The 16,528-nt window shown below is 39.2% G+C and overlaps 1 protein-coding gene across 5 annotated transcripts in view; it reads right to left on the reverse strand.

Annotated features, from left to right (window-relative positions):
- The window catches only part of GPD2 (glycerol-3-phosphate dehydrogenase 2), a 224,478-nt gene that overhangs the window by 62,123 nt on the left and 145,827 nt on the right, over positions 1-16,528 (reverse strand). For all 5 annotated transcript variants that reach the window (XM_043894645.1, XM_043894644.1, XM_043894647.1 and 2 more), the window contains 3 exons: positions 6,114-6,238; positions 4,709-4,806; positions 3,534-3,697 (listed from right to left, as the gene is read on the reverse strand). In XM_043894645.1, coding sequence (XP_043750580.1) covers positions 3,534-3,697; positions 4,709-4,806; positions 6,114-6,238 — 387 coding nt within the window. The remainder of the gene's footprint in view (positions 1-3,533; positions 3,698-4,708; positions 4,807-6,113; positions 6,239-16,528) is intronic.

Here is a 16,528-nt window from a genome sequence, read left to right on the forward strand (position 1 = left end):
TTTCTGTGTACTGGATTGGATGAGTGAAGTTCAACTAGGATGGCAGCAAAGATCTGTAGGACCAAGCAGAGCAAAGTTTACAGAGGAAGACAAGTGAGTTTCTGAGGAAACTGGCAAACCATCCACATCTGGCTCAAGAACCTCACAGCCTGCCAAGTCACCTGAGCCTGTCGTGCCTTAAACACTTCTTGCTGATGTGGGAAGAGTTCCACCAGTCACCAACGTATACACGGAAACCCACGATCAGTGGTAATGGCCACAGACCGGTACAGCTGGTCACTCTCTGGTAGGACAGGAAGAGGGACAGAGTAAAAACACTAGACTTGTCTCAGGCAGAAAACCAGTGAGATGACTATTGTTTTCTCTAACATAATATAAAAACGAAAATATAACCTGGTATGTCACTTCCTACTTTCACTTCATAGGGATTTTACTGAAAGATCTGCCATCAGGGAAGCCCATCTTTGCGTCTGTGAGGTCGCAAAGAGTCAGACACGACTGCACATAGCATGGCATACTGAAAAAAGATGGTAGTTATTCCTCCTCATATGTGAGTTTGTTTTTCAGAGATTAACAAAATATGGCAAGCACAGAATAGCCACTGTAATTACCACATTAACAGAATCCCTTTGCTCTACACCTGAAACTAACATGACACTGTAAACCAACTATATTCCAATTAAAAAAATAATAAGAGATACTCTCTGCCCGACAGCCATCAAGCTCAAACCCTACCCTCTTTCCTATTTCTTGGCAACCAGAGTGTTTCCATATCTGTGTAAATATGACTAATCAGGACATTTCATACAAATGAATCATGTGAAAAAAAAAAGTATGTGGTCAAAGATGTAAACTTCTAGTAACAAGATAAATAAGTTCTGGGGATGTAATATACAGCATGCTGTGCTGTGCTGTGCTTAGTCACTCAGTTGCGTCTGACACTTTGGATCCCGTGGACTGTAGCCTACCAGGCTCCTCCGTCTACGGCAATTCTCCAGACAAGAACACTGGAGTGGGTTGCCAGGCCCTCCTCCAGGAGATCCCAAGCTAGGGATCGACCCAGGTCTCCCACACTGCAGGAAGATTCCTCACTATCTGAGCCATCAGGGAAGCCCAAGATCACAGGAGTGGGTAGCCTATCCCTTCTCCAGGGCATCTTCCCAACCCAGGGATCGAACTGGGGTCTCCTGCATGGTTATGTTGTTGTTATTGCCAAGAAAGGTTTATCTTATAAATTACAGTGTTCAGAATTCAACTGCAATGGTATATGCTTAAGTATTTTTTTCCTTTCTGAAGTACTTTGGTAGCAGGATAATAATGCTATTTTTCTGGATAAACAGTAAGTCATCCTTTTCTTTCTCTGAGCACACATTTATTACATTTAATTCCTTTCTATATGCTCCTTTCTACCTTATTTCCATGTTGTTATTTAATTTGCTCCTCACACCATTAGGTTTAACAAGAGTTGCCTACCTGTGAATACAGCTGTGATACTGTAGAACTACATTGTTTCACATTGCTGTTTTGTCTTGCCTCAAGCATGACATGGTTGGACCTACATCATTTCAGAACAAAATTAAAAAAGAAACTATTTCCAGTGACTAGAATGATTTTTACTTCTTCATGACTTGGGTTTCACAATCAATTTTCAAATATCAATTTGAAATTCTTTTAAATAATAATTTTTAAACTTTTCAGTAATCTTTGCTAAACTCATAATTTTGCAGTCTGTAACAAGCTATAAAAGCCAATTGTAGATTAAAGAAATCCTCCTTCCTCTGATTCTAATATGATAATGTTTTTCCTGCATTATGTGACATAGATTTCCCTTGGTTTCTCTATGTAGAATCAATAAGAATCTAGAATTCATAACACTATCAAACCAACATAAGACAGGACACCACAAATTCGGATATGACATTCACTAATATTCCCCTCAAGGAGATTCAGATATGCACAAGCTAAAAAATAAAAATAATAAATAAAAGTAGTTTGTGTTCAATAGATCATGTGTTAAAAAAAATGGCCAAGTACTTGAGAGAGTTTGCATGGGAGGGATTAAAATTAAGAGGCAAAGGGCACAAACATTTCCATGGAAGGATGGGTAGAGGTCCATTTGCAGAATGCCTTCTGATTCCTCCTGCACCAAAAACCTCTTTAATGTAATCACCCAACAAACTACAATGGATTAATGTTAAGGGTTTGAAGAAGGGAAAGAAAATTCAGTTAAGATTGTCCTTTAACATGAGATTCAATCAGGGGCACCAAAAAAGTAGTTAAGTGCCCCCCTGTGGTGTTTAGATGCTGCAAGGCACTGTAAACTGTGCATTTTCTGGCTTTTAACGTTTGTCAAAGACCCTTAACATTTTTCTAATATTGTTGCTCCTAACATACCTTCTTGAGTTTGTCCCCATTGCCCCATCTGCATGTATACATTTTGCATTCATACATGAAAGCCTGACAGATAGCTAAACTGATTCAGAAACCTAATGCTGAGGAGAAACAAAGCGGGTAGCCTAAAAGATATCCCGTATTATGAAGTATAAATATCAAAGTCTCCTGAAAAAAGAAAAAAACAAAACATTTCTTCATACTAAGAGTTTAGATATCTAACACTAAATATGTAAGATCACATAGTGGGATTTTAACAACTCACTTCGCTATAGGCCCTTAAGCTGTCCTTTGTGCCACAAAATTTCTAAGACTTTTTGAATGTGCACAGTTATCTGTGTCCAGCTATTTATTTATAAACAGAAATTCCTGGGCTATTTTCCAATTCCATTCTCCCTTAAAAACCACAGTAAAATTTCACAAACAGCTTTTCCTGTGATGTGTGTTGTATTGTGGTTCATCTGGAGCTACGTTAAGTGGTTAGTCCCTTCAAATAAAAGTGTACAAAACTGTATTATTAACACATACACAAACACAATGAATGAACACTGAACACAAGGCAAATGGGTACTAGATAATGTCACTGTTAGAAAACATCTAATAACAATAAAAGAAGCATTAAAAACTGAGGGACTGAAGAAAAAAAAAAAACAACGGACTGGTTTAACAGATGCAATGTTCGTCTACCTTCCTCACATAAATTATATGTTCAAGAATTGTGTCCTGTGCAAAATATGAACATGTCCATTTCAGCCCAGAGGCATTTTTCCCTAGGCTTATAACCCCTTGAAAATAGAGGTTTCATCTAGAAAACCTAACAGATCCTCAGCTGCTTTCAACATTATAATATATTCATAAGGCAAGCGTTCACTGGCAAACATATAACAAATTAAATGGCATGAAGGTGGGACCCAAAATGCACAATGATGGAAAACGGACCAAGCCAACCATGAGATTCAAAGTCGAAGGAATATTCAAGATCGAGCGATATTAAAAGCAAAACACTACGTGCAGAGTGCACATGTGTGTTTGTGTGTTGTGTAATATTAGCATTAATTAGTATGCAAAACTATCTCATTAAGAATACACTGTAAGGGTCAGGAGTGAGAGAAAAGTATCCTGAAAAAACAAAAATCACGTACCATCATAGTAGACAATTGCTCCTACCAGTTTGTCCTTCTGGAGCATTGGGAAATGCTCAAGGGCTCTTGATTTGCTGAGGACATAACTGCTTTTCAGGCAATTACTTCCAGCAACCAGATCATATAGCTTGATTCCTATCCAGTAGTATGGTAACTGCCACCACCTACAGCATAAAGAGGGGAAAAGGTTTCTTTATAAACAGAGTATAACATTATAGAATGTCACTTTATAAGACACTTTTTATTAAGAAAAGCAAAGTATATCTACAAGTGTACTGCATAAGAAACAAGAGAAGTGCCTTCCTGTTCTGAGATCAGCTCAGCTGAATCACATACATAAATGAATCATCTCGAAGGCAGTGGTTCTGGACCTGACTGCATATGAGACTTTCTAGGGAGCATCAAAAATAAACATAACTGCCTGGATCTTGTGTTCCTAGAGATCAATTGAACTAGACTAGGGCAAAGACCAGAGTGACTCTAATGTACACCCAGGGTAGAGACTCATTGGCTTAAGGTGTCTCAAGCCATCTATGACAAAATATGGACAAAAATTATAAAATCTGTTTCTAGACCCCACAAAACACTCATGCAGCTAACAGAGCTACATAATCCTGTATTTAATATTGTCTGTATTCCAGTTTAAGTCAACTTGATGGATAGCTCTAACAATATTCAGAAAATTGGGTTTAATAATTTACGATTATCTGACACCTACAAACCAAATTTCAGGTTTGGTTAACTCAGAAATTTCAAATGACACAAAATGGCTTAGGGTTTGGAGTTGATATATGTCAGTTCAGATTTCGCAGCAGGATACATCCTGGATCTGCATTTTAGCCTGCAAATGACCCTCTTATATTTCCCAGTGCAAATGCAGTTGTTCCTCTATGTACTCTCAGAAACTGGAGTTTAAAAGGACTAATTATAAAAGCAGAACACAAGCCACTTTGCCTTCAAGATCTAGCCCTCAGAGATGAGTTGGCAGAGAGCAACTTAGGAAAAGTCACACTTTTTAAAATACAACAAAGGAAAATATTTTAAAAGGATTAAAGATTAGGACTAATTACAACTACTTTAAGAAATACACATTGAGGAACTTCTGCCATTAAAACTGGGTTGTTCTATTGGCCTCAGATAAGCAAAGAGTATACTGATGATACCAAAAGGCTTACTTGTAAATTGGAAGCATAATAGGCAATGGGGCTGATAAATGGGGAGCAATTTCCAGCAGGTTGGCACGCTCATGAAGGGCTTCTTTTACCATCCTGTACTGAAAAGCAAAACAGAGAAAATTAGTTTGGCAGTAACAGATCATAATATTTTCAAATGGCAAATAGACACCCTGCCAACTGATTGATACACAGAAACCTCTCTACCTCTGAGTGAGGATGGCTCCCTCCTAATCAAATTTCTAATAATACATCATGCTGTCAACCTGAAAGATTTTTTAGAAACCTTAACTGTATTTGCATAGGAGAAAAACATGCTGTCAGAGTTCCCAGGTGTAAGATATTTTCCTGACTTGAGTTACAAGATTATTGTAACAATTTATCTTGCATTGTCTGTATTGTCCCTTTTCTCAGTCCCCCATAATATTTTCTCATGTAAGAGATAACAGATTGTTCAAATTCATGTTAAACGTTTTCTTCTTGCCTCCACTAGCCCAAGCAGACATAGTACTTAGGAGTTGCATAGTATTTTATAAATGATCATGAAAAAGCTTTTGTCTTTAGTCTTCATTATCCCTCTCTGAAGACCCAGCATTACTATCCTAATACTAATTTTTACAAATGAGAAAACTGAGGCTTACAGAAACTGAATAAATAAGTTATAGCACATCACAAGCCATCTGATTCTAAACCCTATGCTCTTTTCTTTACGTCCATCATGGTCCTAAACAGACATGTAAGAAAAGGGGACAGAGTCAAAACTGACAATGTCAAGTTAGTGCTGCTGTGTTTTTCATGGACAAGAAGCAGATAGGGAGTTCAGCTGATTTTTTTTTTTTTACCCCCTCTGGGAAATGTCATCTTCCACACTGCCTTGGCAGTTTTCAAATGGTGGCAGACTGGACACAACAAAGTGCGACATAAAAAAAAAAAGCATGACTCAGATCATCTTTTTCTTCAGAATATGTCAGTGACAATATGCAGTGTGACTGCATTTGCAGTTAAGATCAGTTTAATACTCCTCATGTATTACAACAGAGCTCCCCTGAACCCACTTGGGAAGTAGCAATTGGGTGACCATCAGTCAGAAAAACAAAACAAAAAACAATCACAACTGTTAAAAGGTAACACATCCAAAAGTGATTTTGTAAATCTGCTACTTTGACATGTCTGTGTAGAATAGGACCCTGGTTACTCATGAATGTGTTGCTACAGGAAAAAACAACAACAACAAAAACCTGACACGCCTCTCCTGAAAGACACTCCAGCAGAATACACTAAATAGGTATTTCCAATAGGAAGAAATGTTAAAGGCCATTAAAAGAAAAAGAAAAAAAAAAACTGATTTAATTGGGTAGAAAAAAAGCATAGTAACAATTTTTGTTTAACAACCAGCATACACAATTACCTGCTCAATATCCAACTTCATGATAGCCTTCTGAAGATATCTCACACCACCATGGATCAATTTAGTGCTTCTGCTGCTGGTCCCCGATGAGAAATCATCTCTTTCTACAAGGGCTGTTTTTAGTCCTGTGTAACCAGAAAACCAAATTAACTTCTTAAATTACACAATTTGTATGTAATTCATTAAAGGCACTTCTCCAGGGTAGAGACAATCACAAGAAAAATTACTCTGAACATGGATAAATTTGTATTCAAAGTGCAGTACACTGTCTATATTATAATGAAGAGATTTTAGTCTCTTCCTGGGGGAAAAGTCAAACCAGAACTAGAAGCATATTAAACTGTGAATGAATCACAACTAGAAAATATTACAGTGCAATTTCATGGCAGTAATATACTCTGGTGTGTTTCGAGGGTTGAAGGGAAGACTGGCGTCCATCTTTATCCATGTAGAGCTAACTCAGTATTGTTACGATGCCTTCTGGAACTGACATTTAACTCCTCACTACAAGAGTCCAGACATGTGCCAGCCTCTCGACTTCAGTCAACTCTAATGCACATGCACGTGTGTTAAGTTACTTCAGTCATGTCTGACTTTTTGTGACCCTATGAACCCACCAGGTTCCTCTGTCCATGGGATTCTCCAGGCAAGAATCCCGAAATGGATTGCCATTGCCCTCCTCCAGGGGATCTTCCTGACCCAGGGATCGAACCCACGTCTCTGGCACTCCCTGCATTGCCAGGCAGATTCTTTACCACTAGCGCCACCTGGGAAGCCCCAACTCTAACGCATCAATCATGAATCTAGACTAGCCATCTACATGCACGTTCCTCTTGCCAGAGTGGTGTGAGAGTGGGTATAAAACAGGAAAAGAGATCAGGAAAATAGATCAAAGACCTCAAAACAGAAGGAAAAAAGAAGAGGATAACCTCTGATGTCGAGTTCACAGTCTAACTGAAGACATGCAAGCACAACACTGTAGAATTACAAAGAAAAATACATGCCAGGACAAATGAACCCAGTACAGAGTAGCCATGAGTAAAGCCAGTATTCTTGGGAAAGATGAGGCTGAATAAGGACAAGTCATTCCACCCTCCCTTCTCTTTGAGAGTTGCAATAAATCTCTTAGGAATGAAATAAGTTTTGTTTTGTTTTCTTGCAGACACACCTCTGCCTCTTCAGGATTGGGAGGACCAACAGTACTATGAGTCCCATACGCTAGTTACAGATGAAATCTAAAACTTCAAAAGACCCAAAGTATACATCAACACGAAGCCAGGAGGAATTTTCATGGCTTGGCATACTCTTGGGGGATGAGAGAATGTCATAGAGTCCAATTACAATGAGAATATGTAACTGGAGCGGTTTGGGCTCACAAAGCTCATATAAGAGAACCTGTGCATGCGTTCAATTCAGAGCCATTTATTACATTTAATACCAAAGGGTCGTTTTTATAACTTTTTAACAGTTTAAATATCGTACCCAAATGTCATCATAAAATCAGGGCAATTCCCTTGACTCCAAAGGACAAAATATTTGGAAACTGTGGAGAGAAAAGTAGAGAACTTTGATTCAAGGGCAAAACTGCTAATGCTCTAATGAACTAGCAAAATAACACAGAAATTACAGGTATCATAGATCCAGGTCACTCTTTTTAAGCATTTATGCCAGACAAAGATCTGTAGAGTTCTCAACTATGAAAATGCTACCAATATTTAGCTAATTTGGTACAGGATGTATTAAACACAAAAATATTTCATGTTAGTACATATTTTTGAGAGCCTAAGTGCCAGCGAAAGTGCTGGTGTTAGAAATGTAGACACGGACCAAGCTGTTAAGTAGCTCCCAACCGAAAGAGAGGTACGTGAACAAAATGAAGCAAAGTTTCATGGGTGTTTCATCTGAAAATGCAGTGGACTCTTATCTTAAAGGTGGTCAAAAATTAAACTCAGAATATAAACCCCAAATTGCTTAGTGGCGATTACATTTGCAGTCTCTTTAAGAATGCACTGTGTTGGTGAGTTCTATCAACTTTACTTAGTAAATCCAACACAGACTTCTCCTTCCAGCACTAAAATATACCATTTTTTCTCCAGTTGAAGATCAGATGAGGGAGTTGACTTTCAAATGGCATTTAAGAGCCGGGTTATTTCAAACACACCTCTCTTCCAGTCTTAGAAGCAGTCGTGGTGTTAAGATGCCCACACCATGAGAGGTAGAGACATTAGACTGAGAGTGGAGAAGCAGTCTTCCATCCAGCCCCTGGCTCCCACCTCCACAAAGGTACCCACAGGCTATGGGAGAAGATGCTTAGTTCCCAGTCAGCACCACTTCCTAGTACGTAATTCCCTACCCTAGACTGTGGACTGGACCTAGTGTCTTACTCTAATCAACAAAATACAGCCATGATGATGGCTGGCCACTTCCGTGGTTAGGTTACCAGAGACTGTGAGTTCCTCTCAGGTGAAGCAAGCTGTCTTGTTCTGAGTCAAGGAACCCATGGATCCCCCAGTCAACAGGTCACAAGGAACTGAGGCCTCGGTCCAATAACTTGTAAGGATCTGAATCATGTCAACATCCATGTCAATTGCTAGAAAGCACTGCAGCCTGTGAGAGACTGAGAGTCAGAGGGCCCAGGCAGATTCCTGGCTTGTGGACACTGTGTAGGAAAAAAATATTCTTGTTTGAGGTCACAAAATTTGGGGGGTATTTTGTGGATGGGGCTTCCCTGGTGGCTCAGATGGTAAAGAATCTGCCTGCAATGCAGGAGACCTGGGTTCGATCCCTGGGTTAGGAAGATCGTCTGGAGAAGGGAATGGCTACCCACTCCAGTATTCTTGCCTGGAGAATTTCATGGAGACAGAGGAGCCTGGCAGGCTAGAGTCCATGAGGCTCCAAAGAGTCAGACACAACTGAGTGACTAACACTTTCACTTTCTTTATGGATGACACAATTGTTGTGGTCCGGGCACGGGTTGGAAAAGAATTTCCAGACATGAGACAGAATGAGAGGGAAATAAAGTTTATTACAGTGGGAGATGCTGTTAGAACAATGGGCCAGCTCAAGGGAGAACCAATGTTGAACAAAGGTCCTTAGACCTTTTATACCCAGACCTTAGACTTTTATACCCAGCGTACAAGGAGTGAGACAGGGGTCTTGTGGGTCATTTGCTGATTGGATGAGGCTCGTATACTGGGTAGGGGAAGAGAAGGGCAAATACCTTCTCCCTATAGGGTAAGAGGGGAGACAGGTTATACTGTTCTATTAATAGTTACAACATGGGGGAGGGAAGGACAATAAGGGTCTGGTTTTTCCATTCCTGCATTCCAAGACCCTACTTGGTTTGATCTGCTCTTTCATCCTTGGGACACCACATTTCTCCCTCTCTATTTTTAGGGCCAATTCTTTGGCCCCTTTTGATACCCTGCTCAAGTCTATTTATCTACTTATTTCCCTTCTTAGGCATTTGGGAACCCAGTCTCAAAGGAAAAGGGGCGATGACTACACTGGCTTCTTCAGGCTGTACAGGGGCGTTGTGGGGCTCTGGGTTCCCTTTGCCTGGTCTCTGTCCAGGTGCATTTATGCAGAGAGATGAGAGTCCATGGAATGATAAGGTGGACTTGTTTCAGCATTGTCTGGGTGTTGGTCAGGGAATATTCTTGTCATACTACCACTTGGGGATTTGTTGTATTCTAGAAGAAACAAACTTAGTAACAAAGTTAAAGGTATGTGGCCCAAAGATTAATAGAAGTAGAAAGCTGCTCAGAGGCTAGCCAGGAGAACCAGTACCAGACAATGGTTCGTGACGTTAGTGTTTCTCTAGGTATGAGAAGATGCAAGAATTTGGGCTTATAAAATCTTTATCTGAAAATATCTGACTATCTGAAGGCCAGTTCTTCTGGTTTTATCCCAGAGTACAGAGTGCCTTATTTCTGATCTCCACCCTGAACTCCATTCAGGGGGTGTTGGAGGTCAGCAGCTTGCAGTGGTCACGATGTAATCTTTGTAGAGGCAGCTGGCAAGTGCCAGCTTCGTCAGCAGGGTCCCTTCATAGCCACACTTTTGACCATGTTTTGGGGGGATTTCATGGCCATTTAATCTGTGGTGCTGGGAAAGCTCATTCTCAGGTCTAGGGAAGATTCCATTGATAGGCCACTCACTGTGCTGTTATTGGAACAGGTCTTGCGAGTACCAAGTTTCTGGACCATACCTGTCTTACTAGCCTCTTGGTCCAGGAAAATATCCCTTCTTGTTGCTTCTTCCCGTATCTAGAGTTACATTATTATAATCATTGATCTCATATGGAACTGCATATCAGCATGTTATCACAGGCTCAGTCACACATTTTGTAACATAAGAAACAATCTTCTGAAACAAGCAACATAGAAAATATATAGCTAGCAGTTATTAGTAAGGTCACAAGCAAGAATTTAAGTCAAGAACTTTCCTTAGGTGTAGGCCCAGTATACCCCAGGTCATCTGACTTAAATGATTATAGCCAGGTGTTAATCTCCTGGTTGTACATCATGGAGCATCTGATCTTTATCTGAAGATTGCTTACTGAGATAAGCTTTAGAAATAAACTTAGAGTGTTCTTTTTAATAACTTAGTTAAATCTTTTAGCAATATACCATAACAACAAGGAACTATCTCAGAAGTGAGTCTTAGTAAACATTAGACCTTAATTAACAAAACTAGAAACTTAGTTTAAAAATTAACAAAACTTAATATTCAGTGACACATAATTTTTTCATATTAACCCTGTAGCCAAGGAAGGCTTTAACCCATCAATAAATGAGGTTTGTCAGGGACCGGGAAAAGCCAAGTGATTGTCTTGGATCTCCCATAGCCCTGACTCTTTGATTTAACAGCTTCTGTTCACCCATTTTTAATTCCCTGATTTAGGAGTAGACCACTTTGACTGTGTGGATCACAATAAACTGTGGAAAATTCTGAAAGAAATGGGAATACCACACCACCCGACCTGCCTCTTGAGAAACCTGTATGCAGGTCAGGAAGCAACAGTCAGAACTGGACATGGAACAGACTGGTTCCAAATAGGAAAAGGGAGTATGTCAAGGCTGTATATTGTCACCCTGTGTATTTAACTTATATGCAGAGTACATCATGAGAAACGCTAGGCTGGAAGAAGCACAAGCTGGAATCAAGATTGCCGGGAAAAATATCAATAACCTCAGATATGCAGATGACACCACCGTTATGGCAGAAAGTGAAGAGGAACTAAAAAGCCTCTTGATGAAAGTGAAGGAGGAGAGTGAAAAAGCTAGCTTAAAGCTCAACATTCAGAAAACTAAGATCATGGCATCTGGTCCCATCACTTCATGGCAGATAGATGTGGAAACAGCGGCTGACTTTATTTTTTTGGATTCTAAAACCACTGCAGATGGTGACTGCAGCCATGAAATTAAAAGACGCTTACTCCTTGGAAGGAAAGTTATGATCAACCTAGACAGCATATTAAAAAGCAGAGACATGACTTTGTCAATAAAGGTCCATCTAGTCAAGGCTATGGTTTTCCCAATAGTCATGTATGGATGTGAGAGTCGGACTACAAAGAAAACTGAGTGCCGAAGAATTGATGCTTTTGAACTGTGGTGTTGGAGAAGACTCTTGAGAGTCCCTTGGACAGCAAGGAGATCCAACCAGTCCATCCTAAAGAAGATCAGTCCTGGGTGTTCACCGGAAGGACTGATGTTGAAGCTGAAACTCCAATACTTTGACTACCTGATCCGAAGAACTGACTCATCTGAAAAGACCGTCATGCTGGGAAAGATTGAAGGCAGGAACAGAAAGGGACGACAGAGGATAAGATGGTTGGATGGCATCATCGACTCAATAGACATGAGTTTGGGTAAACTCTGGGAGTTGGTGATGGACAGGGAGGCCTGGCGTGCTGCAGTTCGTGGGGTCGCAGAGTTGGACACGACTGAGCGACTAAACTGAACTGATACTGATTGCTGTGTTTTAAGGACATCAGGATAGCAAAAGTCTAACCATGAGGGCTTTTTTTTTGTAGAAGCAGAATGAGCTTTGTCTACATGTACCATAATATTAAATAATGTTTATTTACCTTACCAAAGTAACAAGATATTTTAAAAATGAATATAAATCACTTAAAGGCAAAGAAATTCATAAGCTGTTATCGAAATCTGCATTCTAAGAAAACTCTGTTCCCTTAACATAGAGTGTAGACTAAATTCCAGTCTGTTACCAGTTTACCAGTAACAAAATTTGTTTAGTGCTTAATCTTAGAAGTCTTTACCATAAATCTTGAAGTAGCAGTATTCTTGCAAAGGCATCAGAGTGAAACCATAGAAGGCATGTTTAAAATCTGATTAAATTGCAATTGGCAAGGTAGTCTGGTCATTGCTGTGATACTGAACACTTTAATATGATAACTAGAATTATAACTGACAAGATTTTACCAGAACATATTAGATTTTCATGAATTTCACATAATTTCTAGGATATCTATATTAGTAACATCAACCATACAATATAATCTGAGAAGATACATCACTCCTCCAACAATACTTTCCATGTAATTTAACATGTCAAATGAACTCAGGTAGTTTAATATCTCACTTTGGGATGTTACAGGGGCCCTCTGAAGTATCCCAAAGTTAGTTAGAAGTCAAATGATTTAGGAAGTGTTTTCAATAAATATCACAAAATTTTGTAACACTCAGATAGGATCATATGGATCACTGTGAAACAATATATTCACTTAACTAAAGTTAACAAAAGATTTCAAAGGTAAACACAGAACAGATCACTTCAGAAGTAAAGAAAACTCGAAATCCATTATTGAAGGCAGTTCAACATCTCAAGAAAACTTGTATTTATGCACAGAACTCTTCCTTTGGGGTCCACTTTCTATAAAACCTTCTTATCACTCTCAGTACCCATTACTTTGTTCTCCCATCCTGAAACGGCCACCTGTAAGTCAGACCTACTTCCTTTTCCCCCCATAAAATGTAATTTCATTTCTCTATTTTCCTTCCTATTTTCCTTAACAAACCAAGAATTGACCTTTATATTAGCATTCTATAGATTGGTGAACATAAATATCAGTGATAATTTCTAAAAAAAAAAAAAAAAAATTCTAGAGAACATCTCAGGATGGCATCAAACATTATTCATTAATAGTCTAAAATCTCTAGTTCCTCCTTAAGAGGAAGTTAGTGTTCAATAATGAATGTTTCAGAATCTTATTTTACTTGAAAATGACCTAGCTATTCAATAAACTTCTGTTACTTAGTTTAGCACAACCATAGAAATTCAGGTTACCAAAATCTAGAGAGACTGTTTTAGACAGAAATTTCTAAAGGATAATTATTCTTAATAGAGTTTATCTAAAAGCTCATATTTCATTTATTTTTTTTTTGAAGTCTCTTCACTCGAGGTACTTCCCTTGCTGTCAAACTTGCAACAGATATAATAATATAACAATATTTAACTTATAATAAACCTAGGTACAATGAAAATATTATGCTTAATGTTAATGACTCTTAGACATGTCTATATTAGATTAGCAAACAAACATTAATACTAGATATTTAATATTGAATATTGCCCAGTTCACGTGAATCTGAAATTCCTTTAGGTTAATTCTCTTGCATTTAAAATTGTCTGATTTCTAAGCACTTACTTTTCTTTAGGCCAATTAAATTAGAACTCATTTACAACTTCATCAATATTATAAAAAACAAACCCCAAAAGACACAAACTGAGGCATACATAAATCCAGATAGACAGACAGAGATCTCATAGTTTTCCACTTGAGATTTAAAATGTCTCTGTGATCCCCCACCCCTTTTTTTTGAAGTTCTAATTTGCCCACAGAGGATGAGATGGTTGGATGGCATCACTGATGAGAAGGACATGAGTTTGAGTAGGCTCCAGGAGTTGGTGATGGACAGGGAAACCTGGCGTGCTGCAGTCCATGGGGTCGCAGAGTCAGACACGACTAAGCGACGGAACTGAAATGAACTGAACTGAATTTGCCCAAGGCTGAGGTCTCAGGCAACAAGGACATGGAAAGGGTTAAGGTCAAGCTTTTCCCTAGGCAGGCCTTTTAACAAGCTAGCTGTTTTTAACTGCATATGCAAAAAGAATCGGTTTTGCAGTTTCCAAGAAAAAAATTTCAGTTTAACCAGTTTTCTCCGGAGTCTAAAGAGTATCATGGCCATCCTGTGTCATAAAAGTCATCTTTCCTTTCTGTAGTCATAGTTTTATAGCTGAAATATAGACCAAATAGCGCTCAAATTGACTCTGATATCAGGGGCAGATCAGCTGATAAAAATCTTGGATTGTCCCTCTGGTGGGAAGTGAGGTCTTTGTCCCATCAGAAGAATCTGAAGGGTTAAGGGAATTTGCAGGAGTGGGGGAAGCTTGGTCCTTCCCCACCCTGAGAAACTGGAGTAGTCAGAAGGGAATTCTGTAGGATGTTCAGGAATCGGGGAAGCTTGGTTCCCTCCCCACCTGAGAGAGAAACATAGTTAGAGGGGGATTCTTTAGAACGTTAGGAGAGTTTTTGATCCTTCAGGCTTTTGAATATAAGAGAAAGACCTGGACCAAAAGGAACCTCAGAATCCTTTCCTAGAGATCATGTGGCTATGAAAGGTCAAGTATGGGTTGTCTAGGAAATCTGATCTGGGCGGGGGGCGGGGACAGGAGGCAACAGAAAGACACGAGCGGCATGAGTGGCATGAGCTCCTCAGATCCGGATTCCGACTGAGGGCCACGAAGGACTGAATGTACGGAAATTCTGAGTCCCTTCCCTGTTGTTGGCAAAAGCTAGTGTGCCTCTGCTCTTTCATCCTTGGGTCACCGCAACAATTCCCTGTGTGAACAATAACTACCGCCAAGGTGGATTTTTTTTTTTTTTAATTGTGTCAGGGGAGGGATCTTGGAGAAAGACTGAGTCTAGAGGGGAGGACGTGTTCAAATGGGTGGAGGGAGGTGGAAAGGAGTTATCATCAGCAGAGATCAGCTTAAGCAGAAGAATGCAGATGACTGAAACAGCCCAGGTGATGTAGGGTCTGCTTCTCACTGAGGGACATCGAGAGGACCCCACAGCAGGAGTGGGGCGATACAGAGTCCACCTCACAAGGCAGAAGATGGTAACTGGAGAGTAATGTGAAGAGAGAATTAATTTTATGGGCTGTGTTATCAGGATGGATTTTTTTTTCTTTCCCAAACTGACACAGTGTGAGGCCGGGAACTACTCTAGAAATAAGCAAGCCATCTCAGGAGGATATTTCAGGATATTTAAGTGACAGCTAACACTTAAAAGCCTCAAAACTGCTTTTGCGAGAATTGGACATTTAGAAAAGTTACTCACATGTACTTATGTGAGAAACCCTAGTGAATACCAACAAAAGTTAAAATGGGCTTCTCTGTCAAAACAGGCTGTTTTTATCTTATTCCATTATTTCCAGTGGCATATCATCAAACTACCTACCAGAATCTCTGAAGAGAAATGATACTGCTCCTTCCAGAGCAAAAAACCCCAAAAAACTCCAAACAACAAAAGACAAAAAATTTAATATTTATGAAGTTACAGCCAAGTTGACAAATATTAAAGCATCATGTAACCTGAAGGAAAGTATTACCAAAAGTTTTCAGAACCTCAAAAACAAGGGGGGAAAAGAGACTCTAAGAAAACATTTCAACATTTTCAACTGCTTTTATGCTAAATGTTCTGGATTTCTCGTTTTTGTCGCATGAGAACGATGGAATGAGGATGGAGGAAAGTAATGCAAAATCAAGACATTATTAGTAGTTAGAACTGCTTCTTCCTTAGATTAGCTTGATGGCAGCAAAGACAATGAAATCTTGTAAAGCCTTATAATGATCTTGCATGGTTCCATTACCTAAGGTGTTCCTTTTGTTTCACCTCTCAAGAATTCAAACTTTTTTCCCCCACCAATCTGAAATAAAAAATTTAACTAGTTTTTTTTTTTTCTCCAGTGTAAAGCAAGAAAGTGATGAGAGAGTGCTATTTTATCGTCTCAGAATGAACACTACTTATAAGCGACATTCAAAGCTAACATTTTGGATCTTAGGTAAAGTAATTAAATTTGAAGAAGGTCAAAAATAATGCACCCAAGGCTTCCAGTAACTGTGCCTGGCTGTGGATCTAAAGCGCCAGGGAAGATCTTTCCTCTGAGTGGAAAGAATGAGCAGCAGTGAAGGGCTGGCCTCTGTACATTTACAATAATTCACTAAACTTGTTCAAGATTTTATGAGGAATAGCTTTTTTCTTGTCTCTTTCCAGAAGTTGCTTTTTATGGAAACCAATATATTCTATCACTGCTGAGATGAACCCGAACATTTGGGAGTGGTATGATTATTCAATTTTTTGTTTTTATAATTGATTGCTCTAAGTA

This window comes from Cervus elaphus, chromosome 33 (genome assembly GCF_910594005.1).
Source record: "Cervus elaphus chromosome 33, mCerEla1.1, whole genome shotgun sequence".
In the NCBI taxonomy this organism is placed as follows: Eukaryota; Metazoa; Chordata; class Mammalia; order Artiodactyla; family Cervidae; genus Cervus; species Cervus elaphus.